Here is a 15,901-nt window from a genome sequence, read left to right on the forward strand (position 1 = left end):
GCACATCCTTCGGCTCACATCCTGCTGCGCACATAAATAAAAATGATATTAAAACATTTTTACAAAAAAAATATTTAAATCAAATTAATAAAAAAACTGTCCTTGCACATCCTGTGGGGCGCAAATTCTGTGGGGCGCACATCCTGCGGCGCAAATCCTGCTGCGCACATGAATAAAAATAATATTAAAACATTTTTACAAAAAAAAATATTTAAATCAAATTAATAAAAAAACTGTGCTTGCACATTCTGTGGGGCGCAAATTATGTGGGCCGCAAATCCTGCGGCGCATATCCTGCTGCGCACATAAATAAAAATAATATTAAAAAATATTTACAATTTTTTTTTTTTAAATCAAATTAATAAAAAAACTGTGCTTGCACATTCTGTGGGGCACAAATTCTGTGGGGCGCAAATCCTGCGGCGCACATCCTGCTGCGCATATAAGTAAAAATAATGTTAAAACATTTTTACAAAAAAAAATATTTAAATCAAATTAATAAAAAAACTGTGCTTGCACATCCTGTGGGGCGCAAATTCTGTGGGGCGCACATCCTGCGGCGCACATCCTGCTGCGCACATAAATAAAAATAATATTAAAAACAAATTACAATTTTTTTTTTTAAATCAAATTAATAAAAAAACTGTGCTTGCACATCCTGTGGGGCGCAAATTATGTGGGGCGCACATCCACCAGCGCACATCCTGCTGCGCACATAAATAAAAAAATATTAAAAAATTAAAAAAAAAAAAAAATTAAAATAAAATGAATAAAAAAACTGTGCTTGCACATCCTGTGGGGCGCAAATTCTGTGGGGCGCACATCCTGCTGCGCACATGAATAAAAATAATATTAAAAACAAATTACAATTTTTTTTTTTAAATCAAATTAATAAAAAAACTGTCCTTGCACATCCTTTGGGGCGCAAATTCTGTGGGGCGCACATCCTGCGGCGCAAATCCTTCTGCGCACATGAATAAAAATAATATTAAAACATTTTTACAAAAAAAAATATTTAAATCAAATTAATAAAAAAATGTGCTTGCACATCCTGTGGGGCGCAAATTATGTGGGGCGCACATCCTGCAGCGCACATCCTGCTGCGCACATAAATAAAAATAATATTAAAAACAAATTACAATTTTTTTTTTTTAAATCAAATTAATAAAAAAATTGTCTATAGCGTCCGTTTTCCTACAAAAAGCCGCTAAGAGGCTTAAGTGGGCTCCAGGCTGTTACGCGTCGTACAATGAATCCAAGTCCGGTGATGAATATAGTTTGAGAATTTTATTGCTGTAGACCGAATGACAATTGATGAATGCAAACATGGTTGTTTGACGATGACGACGACGACGACGACGACGACGCTAAACAGAAAATATAATCAGGTGCGCCACTAACCCCCTTTCTCCCCCTCCGCTGATCTGACTGCCCAGGTATATAGATTAAGCCACACCCATGTGTCAATCAAACGGAAGTGACATGCTCCAAAACAGTGTGACTAACCTTTCAAAATAAACAATAAACAAACAGACCAAATATGCATTTTGGCCCCTACAATTCCGGCCCCTAATTATTATGTTTCAAATAATAATTACAAATTTGACATAACAATCAACATAGTATGTAAATATATTTTCTTTCTTCATTATTTGTAATCCGATATACGTTGTCCAAGGAAAGAGTGATTAATCAAAGTCAAGTGTTCAGGAACAAAGTCAAGGGGTCAAAAGTCAGTTTGCGTCAGTCAATGATCCGCTGCCTCCAGTAGTAGGCAGACTTTGGTGATGGGCCTGGTCAGAAATCCGGTCTTTGACTTGATCCGAAGCTGACGTACAAGTCCCTTTTTGTCCATAATGGTCTCCACAATCCCTCCAGTCAACCAGGAGTTGCGAGGCGCTGAATCATCCACAATGATGACGATGTCTCCTGGTGTGAAGTTGCGTCTTATGTTGGACCATTTCTGTCGTTCTTGCAGTTGGGGAAGATACTCCTTAATCCACCTTTTCCAAATCCTTTCCTCCTGTTGCTTCTTTTCTTGATCCTGTAGTTTCCTCTTTGCCTCACATTCTTCCACCTCCCGTCTTCTCACTTTCTCTTCCTCAATTATTCTTTCTTCTTCCTTTCTCTTTTCCTGGGCTAACCTACACTCTTCCTCTTGTCTCCTGATACTCTCTTCTCTCCTCCTGTCTTCCTGGACCCTCTCTTCCTCCATCCTAATCCTTTCCTCCTCAACTCTCTTTCTTTCTTGTTCCTCTCGTCTCTTCTTTTCCTCCTCTAGTCTCTCACGCTGTTGTTGTTCTTCTCTCCTAACCTGCTCCTCCTCTTCTTGTCTCTTCCTCAAAATCATTTGCTCTTCCTCCCGTCTAACTTTCTCTTCTTCTTCAATCCTTTTTCTTTCTTCAGCCTGTCTCCGCTTCTCCTCAGCCAACCTCTCAAGAGCTTCTTCTTGGCTCCTCAACCTCTGCTCTTCCTCTCGTCTAACCTTCTCTTCTTCAATCCTTTTTCTTTCTTCCTCATCTTGTCTTCTTTTCTGCTCAGCCAGTCTCTCAACAGCTTCTTCTGGTTTCCTTTCATCTTCTTTTCTTCCCAGAGGTCCGTTAACTGTCCAGCCGAGCATTGTTTTGACGGCATATGGTCCATCTCCCACACTCCTGATGACTTGAAGTGGTTCCAGAGCCTTTGGTACATCGGAGCCAATCAGCAACTCAATCTCACAGTCCAGTTCAGGTAAGTGAATATTCTTTAAATGATGCCACTGATTGATGTCATTTTGATGTGGGATGTTCCCTTTGTGCACAGGCATAGTCTTCTGAGTGTACACACATGGGAGATCACAGAAATCAGTGCCATGAAGTCCTGTAACCTCTAGGCCTGAAACAATGCTGGTTTCAACGACCTTCTTTTGACCCATTGTTCTCAGAAGAATATTTGATTTTCTTCCCTGGAGATTGAGCTTATTCATTAGCCCCAATGTGCAAAATGACGCAGTGCTTCCCGGGTCAAGGAATGCATATGTATGCACTGTTGTATTCCCCTTCTTGGCCTTTACTTTCACAGGCACTATGGAGAGTTTGCAATTGTCTTCACCGGCCCCAGTAAGACCACTTGTCTGTACCGAGGCTATGGCTCTGATGTCAGCTTCTTCCTTTGTTTGAGGATGATGTTTGTCCATTTCAAATCTTCTTTGGTGGATATGCAGCATCTGAGGATGCTTCAAATTGCATATGTTGCAGCTGAGTCGCTTCCTGCAGTCCTTGCTCATGTGTCCTTTCTGCAGACAACCAAAGCAGGCTCCATTTTCTTTAAGGAAAGTGATTTTCTCATGATGTGCTTTCTTTTCCAATAGGAAACACACCTCCAAAGCATGTCCACCTCCACAGAACAAACACCTTTTTACAGCCGGCCAACTCTCCATTTTCCTAGGTCCATTTCCATTTTTCTCATGTGCAACTGTCACAGTGGTTGCAAATGTACTTCCTTTGATTTTTGGATGAGGTGGTTTTGACATAAAACCTCTTCCATCCTTGCTTGGTGTGGGAGTGTCTCTGATGTCTCCAAATACTGGATCAGTTGCAATCCTCACTTGTTTTTCAAGGTAATTTACCAGATCCCTGAAGGTAGCTCTTTGGTTGTACCTTTCCTGAAAATCACATGCCACAGATCTCCATTTATCCCTCAGTCGATATGGCAGCTTCTTAATTATAATTAGCAGGTTAGCAGACATGTTGAGCTCTTGCATGTTGTTGACATCTTCCATGGCATTGCAACATCCTCTTAGAAACAGAGTGTATGCTTGTAGTGTTTTTGTGTCATCTGGTTTAATTGACGACCATGAAAGAGCCTTCTCCATGTAGGCTGTAGCAATTTTATGCTCGTTGCCAAAGTGCTCCTGCAGTAAGGATTTTGCCTTCCTGAATCCTCTATCTGCGGTCATATGAAGGCAGCTCCTCACCATTTCTCTTGGTTGTGCTTCGGTATATTGTTCCAGATAATAAAGACAATCTGTGGGGTTTGGGTTCTTGCTTTCGATGTTGTGTTCAAAGGATTTTATGAATGTTTGAAATTGAAGTGGGTCACCATCAAAACGACGAATCTCCTTCTTGGGCATTAAAGAGAGAGACTGTTGTTGAATCATTAATGCAGTGATGTCATTTTGCTTTTCCATGATGTTAAGCATGTTGCTCTGTTCACCATTGCTTGGAGCAGGCAATGTTGTTGGTATTGTAACATGTGCATCCATAGTTAATGTATTTGACTGAATTGTCACTGGCACTGTGGAGAGAGATTGGGTTTGATTAATGTCTCCGTCAGCAGTGGCAATCATTTGTGTTTTCTTTTCACGTTGTTTTTTCTCCATATACGAGTTCATACCATCTGACACTCTTGATCTGTGGCTACGCACACCAGATCTACTTGAGGCTCCAAGAATCTTCATTTTTGCCATTGTAGCAGCAAGATTCCCATCCAGCTCCAGTTGCTCCTTTTTCCTCCTTAGCTCCTCCTCTTGTGCTTCTATGGCATGTTTATCTTTTAGCATTTGTTGTATTACAATAAGAGCAGCCATTTCAGCCTCAGCCTTGATGCATGCAGATGAGGTGGTGGAAAATCTTGAGCATGAAGAATGTGATTTGTGACTCCTGTTGGTAATATTTGACACACTGTCACTTGGCTTTATTTCATCCTGCATGTCAGATATTGCTTTATTCTGTTGGGAAGGAATGGCAGCTGGAACATCAGAGTGTGGTATATTTTCCTTTAATTCAACAGGTGCAACAGGTGCTCCCTCTTCAGGTGGAATGGGAGAGATGACTGATTGTGCAGCAAACACATCTTCAGTCACCTTTCTTGCTTGTTGAAAGTGTCTTTCAATCTCAGAGAGCCATGTCTTTACATCATCAATGAAGTCTGTGTTGTGTTTTATTATGCGTCCAAACCACTCCTTTTGGGTTACCTTTTCCTCTTTGGGAAGTAAAACAATCACTGACTCATGTGCTGCATTTGCATTTTCATACAGTTGTTTGAGTTCATTCAGTTTGAATTGCACTTTCTTTGCATTTTCATCATTTTTCATGAGCCCTTTAATTTCACGTGAGAGCTCTTTCATTTTTTTCACATTTGATTGACATTGCTTTTGAAGAGTTTCCATTTTGCAAGCCAGCGCTTTGGCTGTAAGCTTGACCGTTCTCTTCTCCGTAATTTCCATTTCATTTGAGTCACTCATTATGTGAACTTTCAACGTGCACAATTCACCAAAGCACAGAGCAACACACACAATGCAATCCGCAATGACATTGATTCAGTCACAATGCGATTTCCAACACAACAGCACAGTACAGCAAACGGCGGCCACTGCTCATCACGCAGTCCTCCAATCAGCCCAAACAATTGCCGATCGCGACAAACCAAGCACGCGCAACACAAGCCCAAACAAACAGTCCCCAATGGACAAAACGGCAGCCTTTCCAAACTGTGTTCAACTTCAAACAACTACACAGAAGGATTAACAAACATACCGATTCTGATGGCTGTGATGCGCTGCTGTCACTTCCGCGTTACACCGCTGCTGCAGTCAATTATGTGTCTCTGATTCCAGGCGTCCGCAGAAGAGTCCCCTGTTGCATAGTTCGTTCCGTCCAAAACATCGAGATCCAAGCGATAAGAGCAACGTTGACTCCCGTGGTGTTTTTGGATTATTTCTGTTTACTAAATATAGCGTCCGTTTTCCTATAAAAGGCCGCTAAGAGGCTTAAGTGGGCTCCAGGCTGTTACGCGTCGTACAATGAATCCAAGTCCGGTGATGAATATAGTTTGAGAATTTTATTGCTGTAGACCGAATGACAATTGATGAATGCAAACATGGTTGTTTGACGATGACGACGACGACGACGACGACGACGCTAAACAGAAAATATAATCAGGTGCGCCACTAACCCCCTTTCTCCCCCTCCGCTGATCTGACTGCCCAGGTATATAGATTAAGCCACACCCATGTGTCAATCAAACGGAAGTGACATGCTCCAAAACAGTGTGACTAACCTTTCAAAATAAACAATAAACAAACGGACCAAATATGCATTTTGGCCCCTACACTGTCCTTGCACATCCTGTGGGGCGCAAATTCTGTGGGGCGCACATGCTGCGGCGCACATCCTGCTGAGCACATAAATAAAAATAATATTAAAAACAAATTACAATTTTTTTTTTTAAATCAAATTAATAAAAAAACTGTGGTTGCACATCCTGTGGGGCGCAAATTCTGTGGGGCGCACATCCAGCTGCGCACATTAATAAAAATAATATTAAAAACAATTTACAATTTTTTTTTTTTTTAAATCAAATTAATAAAAAAACTGCTTGCACATCCTGTGGGGCGCAAATTATGTGGGACGCACATCCACCAGCACACATCCTGCTGCGCACATAAATAAAAAAATATTAAAACATTTTTACAAAAATAAATATTTAAATCAAATGAATAAAAAAACTGTGCTTGCGCATCCTGTGGGGCGCACATCCTGCGGCGCACATCCTGCTGCGCACATAAATAAAAATAATATTAAAACATTTTTACAAAAAAAAATATTTAAATCAAATTATTAAATAAAACTGTGCTTGAACATCCTGTGGGGCGCAAATTATGTGGGGCGCACATCCTGCTGCGCACATAAATAAAAATAATATTAAAAACAAATTACAATTTTTTTTTTTTTAAATCAAATTAATAAAAAAACTGTCCTTGCACATCCTCTGGGGCGCAAATTCTGTGGGGCGCACATCCTGCGGCGCACATCCTGCTGCGCACATAAATAAAAATAATATTAAAAACAATTTACATTTTTTTTTTTTAAATCAAATTAATAAAAAAACTGTGCTTGCACATCCTGTGGGGCGCAAATTCTGTGGGGCGCACATCCTGCGGCACACATCCTGCTGCGCACATAAATAAATATAATATTATAACATTTTTACAAAAAAAAATATTTAAATCAAATTAATAAAAAAACTGTGCTTGCATATCCTGTGGGGCGCAAATTCTGTGGGGCGCAAATTCTGTGGGGCGCACATCCTGCGGCGCACATCCTGCTGCGCACATAAATAAAAATAATATTGAAACAAATTTACAAGTTTTTTTTTTTAAATCAAATTAATAAAAAAACTGTGCTTGCACATCCTGTGGGGCGCAAATTCTGTGGGGCGCACATCCTGCTGCGCACATGAATAAAAATAATATTAAAACATTTTTACAAAAAAAAATATTTAAATCAAATTAATAAAAAAACTGTGCTTGCACATCCTGTGGGGCGCAAATTCTGTGGGGCGCACATCCTGCGGCGCACATCCAGCTGCGCACATTAGTACAAATAATATTAAAACATTTTTACAAAAAAAATATTTAAATCAAATTAATAAAAAAAATGTCCTTGCACATCCTATGGGGCGCAAATTCTGTGGGGCGCACATCCTGCGGCGCACATCCTGCTGCGCACATAAATAAAAATAATATTAAAACATTTTTACAAAAAAATATATTAAAATCAAATTAATAAAAAAACTGTGCTTGCACATTCTGTGGGGCGCACATCCTGCGGCGCACATCCTGCTGCGCACATAAATAAAAATAATATTAAAAACAATTTACATTTTTTTTTTTTAAATCAAATTAATAAAAAAACTGTGCTTGCACATCCTGTGGGGCGCAAATTATGTGGGACGCACATCCACCAGCGCACATCCTGCTGCGCACATGAATAAAAATAATATTAAAATATTTTTACAAAAAAATATATTTAAATCAAATTAATAAAAAAAACTGTGCTTGCACATCCTGTGGGGCGCAAATTATGTGGGGCGCACATCCTGCAGCACACATCCTGCTGCGCACATAAATAAAAATAATATTAAAAACAAATTACAATTTTTTTTTTAAATCAAATTAATAAAAAAACTGTGCTTGCACATCCTGTGGGGCGCAAATTCTGTGCGGCGCACATCCAGCTGCGCACATTAATAAAAATAATATTAAAAACAATTTACAATTTTTTTTTTTTAAATCAAATTAATAAAAAAAATGTGCTTGCACATCCTGTGGGGCGCAAATTCTGTGGGGCGCACATCCTGCGGCGCACATCCTGCTGCGCACATAATAAAAATAATATTAAAAACAATTTACTTTTTTTTTTTTTAAATCAAATTAATAAAAAAACTGTGCTTGCACATCCTGTGGGGCGCAAATTCTGTGGGGCGCAAATTCTGTGGGGCGCACATCCTGCTGCGCACATAAATAAAAATAATATTAAAAACAAATTATAATTTTTTTTTTAAATCAAATTAATAAAAAAACTGTCCTTGCACATCCTGTGGGGCGCAAATTATGTGGAGCGCACATCCTGCGGCGCACATCCTGCTGCGCACATAAATAAAAATAATATTAAAAACAATTTACATTTTTTTTTTTTAAATCAAATTAATAAAAAAACTGTGCTTGCACATCCTGTGGGGCGCAAATTCTGTGGGGCGCACATCCTGCGGCAAACATAGATAAAAATAATATTAAAACATCTTTACAAAAAAAAAATTTAAAACAGTTAATAAAAAAACTGTGCTTGCACATCCTGTGGGGCGCAAATTCTATGGGGCGCAAATTCTGTGGGGCGCAAATTCTGTGGGGCACACATCCTGCGGCGCACATCCTGCTGCGCACATAAATAAAAATAATATTAAAAACAATTTACTTTTTTTTTTTTTAAATAAAATTAATAAAAAAACTGTGCTTGCACATCCTGTCGGGCGCAAATTCTGTGGGGAGCAAATTCTGTGGGGCGCAAATTCTGTGGGGCACACATCCTGCGGCGCACATCCTGCTGCGCACATAAATAAAAATAATATTAAAACATTTTTACAAAAAAAAATATTTAAGTCAAATTGATAAAAAAACTGTGCTTGCACATCCTGTGGGGCGCAAATTCTGTGGGGCGCAAATTCTGTGGGGCGCTCATCCTGCGGCGCACATCCTGCTGCGCACATAAATAAAAATAATATTAAAACATTTTTACAAAAAAAAATATTTAAATCAAAGTAATAAAAAAACTGTGCTTGCACATCCTGTGGGGCGCAAATTCTGTGGGGTGCACATCCTGCGGTGCCCATCCTGCTGCGCACATAAATAAAAATAATATTAAAACATTTTTACAAAAAAAAATATTTAAATACAACTAATAAAAAACCTTGGTTGCACATCCTGTGGGGCGCAAATTATGTGGGGCGCACATCCTGCAGCGCACATCCTGCTGCGCACATAAATAAATAAATAAAAATAATATTAAAAACAATTTACATTTTTTTTTTTTAAATCAAATTAATAAAAAAACTGTGCTTGCACATCCTGTGGGGCGCAAATTTTGTGGGGCGCAAATTCTATGGGGCGCACATCCTGCGGCGCACATCCTGCTGCGTAGATAAATAAAAACAATATTAAAACATTTAAAAAAAAAAAAATATTTAAATCAAATTAATAAAAAAACTGTGCTTGCACATTCTCTGGGGCGGAAATTCTGTGGGGCGCACATCCTGCGGCGCACATCCTGCTGCGCACATAAATAAAAATAATATTAAAACATTTTTACAAAAAAAATTTTTTAAATCAAATTAATAAAAAAACTGTGCTTGCACATCCTGTGGGGCGCAAATTCTGTGGGGCGCACATCCTGCGGCGCACATCCTGCTGCGCACATAAATAAAAATAATATTAAAACATTTTTACAAAAAAAAATATTTAAATCAAATTATTAAAAAAACTGTGCTTGCACATCCTGTGGGGCGCAAATTCTGTGGGGCGCACATCCTGCGGCGCACATCCAGCTGCGCACATTAATACAAATAATATTAAAACATTTTTACAAAAAAAAATATTTAAATCAAATTAATGAAAAAACTGTGCTTGCACATCCTGTGGGGCGCAAATTCTGTGGGGCGCACATCCTGCTGCGCACATAAATAAAAATAATATTAAAAACAAATTACATTTTTTTTTTTAAATCAAATTAATTAAAAAAATGTGCTTGCACATCCTGTGGGGCGCAAATTCTGTGGGGCGCACATCCTGCGGCGCACATCCTGCTGCGCACATAAATAAAAATAATATTAAAAACAAATTACAATTTTTTTTTTAATTCAAATTAATAAAAAAACTGTCCTTGCACATCCTGTGGGGCGCAAATTATGTGGGGCGCACATCCTGCGGCGCACATCCTGCTGCGCACATGAATAAAAATAGAATTAAAAACAATTTACAATTTTTTTTTTTTTAAATCAAATTAATAAAAAAACTGTCCTTGCACATCCTGTGGGGCGCAAATTCTGTGGGGCGCACATCCTGCTGCGCACATAAATAAAAATAATATTAAAACATTTTTACAAAAAAAAATATTTAAATCAAATTAATAAAAAAACTGTGCTTGCACATCCTTTGGGCCGCAAATTCTGTGGGGCGCACATCCTGCGGCGCACATCCTGCTGCGCACATAAATAAAAATAATATTAAAACATTTTTACAAAAAAAATATTTAAATCAAATTAATAAAAAAACTGTGCTTGCACATCCTTTGGGCCGCAAATTCTGTGGGGCGCACATCCTGCGGCGCACATCCTGCTGCGCACATAAATAAAAATAATATTAAAAACAATTTACATTTTTTTTTTTTAAATCAAATTAATAAAAAAACTGTGCTTGCACATCCTGTGGGGCGCAAATTATGTGGGACGCACATCCACCAGCGCACATCCTGCTGCGCACATAAATAAAAAAATATTAAAACATTTTTACAAAAATAAATATTTAAATCAAATGAATAAAAAAACTGTGCTTGCGCATCCTGTGGGGCGCACATCCTGCGGCGCACATCCTGCTGCGCACATAAATAAAAATAATATTAAAACATTTTTACAAAAAAAAATATTTAAATCAAATTAATAAAAAAACTGTGCTCGCACATCCTCTGGGGCGCAAAATCTTTGGGGCGCACATTCTGCAGCGCACATCCTGCTGCGCACATAAATAATAATAATATTATAAAAAAAATTACAATTTTCTTTTTTTAAATCAAATTAATAAAAAAACTGTCCTTGCACATCCTGTGGGGCGCAAATTCTGTGGGGCTTACATTCTGCGGCGGACATCCTGCTGCGCACATAAATAAAAATAATATTAAAAACAAATTACAATTTTTTTTTTTTTAAATCAAATTAATAAAAAAACTGTGCTTGTACATCCTGTGGGGCGCAAATTCTGTGGGGCGCACATCATGTGGCGCACATCCTGCTGCGCACATTAATAAAAATAATATTAAAAACAATTTACATTTTTTTTTTTAAATCAAATTAATAAAAAAACTGTGCTTGCACATCCTGTGGGGCGCAAATTCTGTGGGGCGCACATCCTGCGGCGCACATCCTGCTGCGCACATAAATAAAAATAATATTAAAAACAAATTATAATTTTTTTTTTAAATCAAATTAATAAAAAAACTGTCCTTGCACATCCTGTGGGGCGCAAATTCTGTGGGGCGCACATCCTGTGGCGCACATCCTGCTGCGCACATAAATAAAAATAATATTAAAACATTTTTACAAAAAAAATATTTAAATCAAATTAATAAAAAAACTGTCCTTGCACATCCTGTGGGGCGCAAATTCTGTGGGGCGCACATCCTGCGGCGCACATCCTGCTGCGCACATAAATAAAAATAATATTAAAACATTTTTACAAAAAAAAATATTTAAATATAACTAATAAAAAACCTTGCTTGCACATCCTGTGGGGCGCAAATTATGTGGGGCGCACATCCTGCGGCGCACATCCTGCTGCGCACATAAATAAAAATAATATTAAAAACAAATTACAATTTTTTTTTTTAAATCAAATTAATAAAAAAACTGTGCTTGCACATCCTTGGGGCGCAAATTCTGTGGGGCACACATCCTGCTGCGCACATAAATAAAAATAATATTAAAACATTTTTACAAAAAAAAATATTTAAATCAAATTAATAAAAAAACTGTGCTTGCACATCCTGTGGGGCGCAAATTATGTGGGGCGCACATCCTGCGGCACACATCCAGCTGCGCACATGAATAAAAATAATATTATAAAAAAAATTACAATTTTCTTTTTTTAAATCAAATTAATAAAAAAACTGTGCTTGCACATCCTGTGGGGCGCAAATTCTGTGGGGCGCACATCCTGCGGCGCACATCCTGCTGCGCACATAAATAAAAATAATATTAAAACATTTTTACAAAAAAAAATATTTAAATATAACTAATAAAAAACCTTGCTTGCACATCCTGTGGGGCGCAAATTATGTGGGGCGCACATCCTGCGGCGCACATCCTGCTGCGCACATAAATAAAAATAATATTAAAAACAAATTACAATTTTTTTTTTAAAATCAAATTAATAAAAAAACTATGCTTGCACATCCTGTGGGGCGCAAATTCTGTGGGGCGCACATCCTGCGGCACACATCCTGCTGCGCACATTAATAAAAATAATATTAAAACATTTTTACAAAAAAAATATTTAAATTAAATTAATAAAAAAACTGTGCTTGCACATCCTGTGGGGCGCAAATTCTGTGGGGCGCACATCCTGCAGCGCACATCCTGCTGCGCACATAAATAAAAATAATATTAATACATTTTTACAAAAAAAAAATATTTAAATCAAATTAATAAAAAAACTGTGCTTGCACATCCTGTGGGGCACAAATTCTGTGGGGCACACATCCTGCGGCGCACATCCAGCTGCGCACAAAAAATAAAAATAATATTATAAAAAAAATTACAATTTTCTTTTTTTAAATCAAATTAATAAAAAAACTGTGCTTGCACATCCTGTGGGTTGCAAAATCTTTGGGGCGCACATTCTGCAGCGCACATCCTGCTGCGCACATAGATAAAAATAATATTAAAAAAAACTTACAATTTTTTTTTTAAATCAAATTAATAAAAAAACTGTGCTTGTACATCCTGTGGGGCGAAAATTCTGTGGGGCACACATCCTGCGGCGCACATCCTGCTGCGCACATAAATAAAAATAATATTAAAACATTTTTACAAAAAAAAATATTTAAATCAAATTAATAAAAAAACTGTGCTTGCACATCCTTTGGGGCGCAAATTATGTGGGGCGCACATCCTGCGACGCACATCCAGCTGGGCACATTAATAAAAATAATATTATAAAAAAAATTACAATTTTCTTTTTTTAAATCAAATTAATAAAAAAACTGTCCTTGCACATCCCGTTGGGCGCAAATTCTGTGGGGCGCACATCCTGCAGTGCACATCCTGCTGCGCACAAAAATAAAAATAATATTAAAACATTTTTACAAAAAAAAATATTTAAATCAAATTATTAAAAAAACTGTGCTTGAACATCCTGTGGGGCGCAAATTATGTGGGGTGCACATCCTGCGGTGCAAATCCTGCTGCGCACATGAATAAAAATAATATTAAAACATTTTTACAAAAAAAAATATTTAAATCAAATTAATAAAAAAACTGTCCTTGCAAATCCAGTGGGGCGCAAATTCTGTGGGGCGCACATCCTGCGGCGCACTTCCTGCTGCGCACATAAATAAAAATAATATTAAAAGCAAATCACAATTATTTTTTTTTAAATCAAATTAATAAAAAAACTGTGCTTGTACATCCTGTGGGTCGCAAATTATGTGGGGCGCACATCCTGCGGCGCACATGAATAAAAATAATATTAAAAAATTTTACATATTTTTTTTTTTTAATCAAATTAATAAAAAAAACTGTGCTTGCACATCCTGTGGGGCGCAACTTCTGTGGGGCGCACATCCTGCGGCGCACATCCTGCTGTGCACATAAATAAAAATAATATTAAAAACAATTTACAATTTTTTTTTTAAATCAAATTAAGAAAAAAACTGTGCTTGCACATCCTGTGGGGCGCAAATTCTGTGCGGCGCACATCCAGCTGCGCACATCCTGCTGCGCACATGAATAAAAATAATATTAAAAACAAATTACAATTTTTTTTTTAAATCAAATTAATAAAAAAACTGTCCTTGCACATCCTGTGGGGCGCAAATTATGTGGGGCGCACATCCAGCTGCGCACATCCTAATGCGCACATAAATAGAAATAATATTAAAAACAAATTACAATTTTTTTTTTTAAATCAAATTAATAAAAAAACTGTGCTTGCACATCCTGTGGGGCGCACATCCTGCTGTGAACATAAATAAAAATAATATTAAAAACAAATTACAATTTTTTTTTTTAAATCAAATTAATAAAAAAACTGTCCTTGCACATCCTGTGGGGCGCAAATTATGTGGGGCGCACATCCTGCGGCGCACATCCTGCTGCGCACATAAATAAAAATAATATAAAAACATTTTTGCAAAAAAAATATTTAAATCAAATTAATAAAAAAACTGTGCTTGCACATCCTGTGGGGCGCAAATTCTGTGCGGCGCACATCCAGCTGCGCACATCCTGCTGCGCACATAAATAAAAATAATATTAAAAACAAATTACAATTTTTTTTTTAAATCAAATTAACAAAAAAACTGTGCTTGCACATCCTGTGGGGCGCAAATTCTGTGGGGCGCACATCCTGCGGCGCACATTAATAGAAATAATATTAAAAACAATTTACAATTTTTTTTTTAAATCAAATTAACAAAAAAACTGTCCTTGCACATCCTGCGGCGCACTTCCTGCTGCGCACATGAATAAAAATAATATTAAAACATTTTTACAAAAAAAAATATTTAAATCAAATAATAAAAAACTGTGCTTGCACATCCTGTGGGGCGCAAATTCTGTGGGGCGCACATCCTGCGGCGCACATCCTGCTGCGCACATAAATAAAAATAATATTGAAACAAATTTACAAGTTTTTTTTTTTAAATCAAATTAATAAAAAAACTGTGCTTGCACATCCTGTGGGGCGCAAATTCTGTGGGGCGCACATCCTGCGGCGCACATCCAGCTGCGCACATTAGTACAAATAATATTAAAACATTTTTACAAAAAAAATATTTAAATCAAATTAATAAAAAAACTGTTCTTGTACATCCTATGGGGCGCAAATTCTGTGGGGCGCACATCCTGCGGCGCACATCCTGCTGCGCACATAAATAAAAATAATATTAAAACATTTTTACAAAAAAATATATTAAAATCAAATTAATAAAAAAACTGTGCTTGCACATTCTGTGGGGCGCACATCCTGCGGCGCACATCCTGCTGCGCACATAAATAAAAATAATATTAAAAACAAATTACAATTTTTTTTTTTTAAATCAAATTAATAAAAAAACTGTCCTTGCACATCCTGTGGGGCGCACATCCTGCGGCGCACATCCTGCTGCGCACATAAATAAAAATAATATTAAAAACAATTTACATTTTTTTTTTTTAAATCAAATTAATAAAAAAACTGTGCTTGCACATCCTGTGGGGCGCAAATTATGTGGGACGCACATCCACCAGCGCACATCCTGCTGCGCACATAAATAAAAATAATATTAATACATTTTTACAAAAAAAAAATATTTAAATCAAATTAATAAAAAAACTGTGCTTGCACATCCTGTGGGGCACAAATTCTGTGGGGCGCACATCCTGCGGCGCACATCCGGCTGCGCACATAAATAAAAATAATATTATAAAAAAAATTACAATTTTCTTTTTTTAAATCAAATTAATAAAAAAACTGTGCTTGCACATCCTGTGGGTTGCAAAATCTTTGGGGCGCACATTCTGCAGCGCACATCCTGCTGCGCACATAGATAAAAATAATATTAAAAAAAACTTACAATTTTTTTTTTAAATCAAATTAATAAAAAAACTGTGCTTG

At 37.2% G+C, this 15,901-nt stretch overlaps 1 protein-coding gene across 1 annotated transcript; it reads right to left on the reverse strand.

Moving 5' to 3' along the window:
* Window positions 1–1,327: 1,327 nt before the first annotated feature.
* On the reverse strand, window positions 1,328–2,871 carry LOC128444843 (golgin subfamily A member 6-like protein 22). The gene is made up of 2 exons (XM_053427511.1): window positions 1,608–2,871; window positions 1,328–1,424 (listed from the first exon to the last, which is right to left on the reverse strand). Exon 1 carries the CDS (start codon window positions 2,804–2,806, stop codon window positions 1,748–1,750), a length of 1,059 nt encoding a protein of 352 aa, XP_053283486.1. The 5' UTR covers window positions 2,807–2,871; the 3' UTR covers window positions 1,328–1,424; window positions 1,608–1,747.
* Between the last annotated feature and the right edge of the window lie 13,030 nt (window positions 2,872–15,901).

The sequence above is a fragment of the Pleuronectes platessa genome, chromosome 1, assembly GCF_947347685.1.
Source record: "Pleuronectes platessa chromosome 1, fPlePla1.1, whole genome shotgun sequence".
NCBI lineage: Eukaryota > Metazoa > Chordata > Actinopteri > Pleuronectiformes > Pleuronectidae > Pleuronectes > Pleuronectes platessa.

What these genes read in the sequence shown, in the direction of transcription:
- LOC128444843 (XM_053427511.1), bottom strand. Translation starts at nt 2,806, where the DNA reads ATGCCTGTGCACAAAGGGAACATCCCACATCAAAATGACATCAATCAG.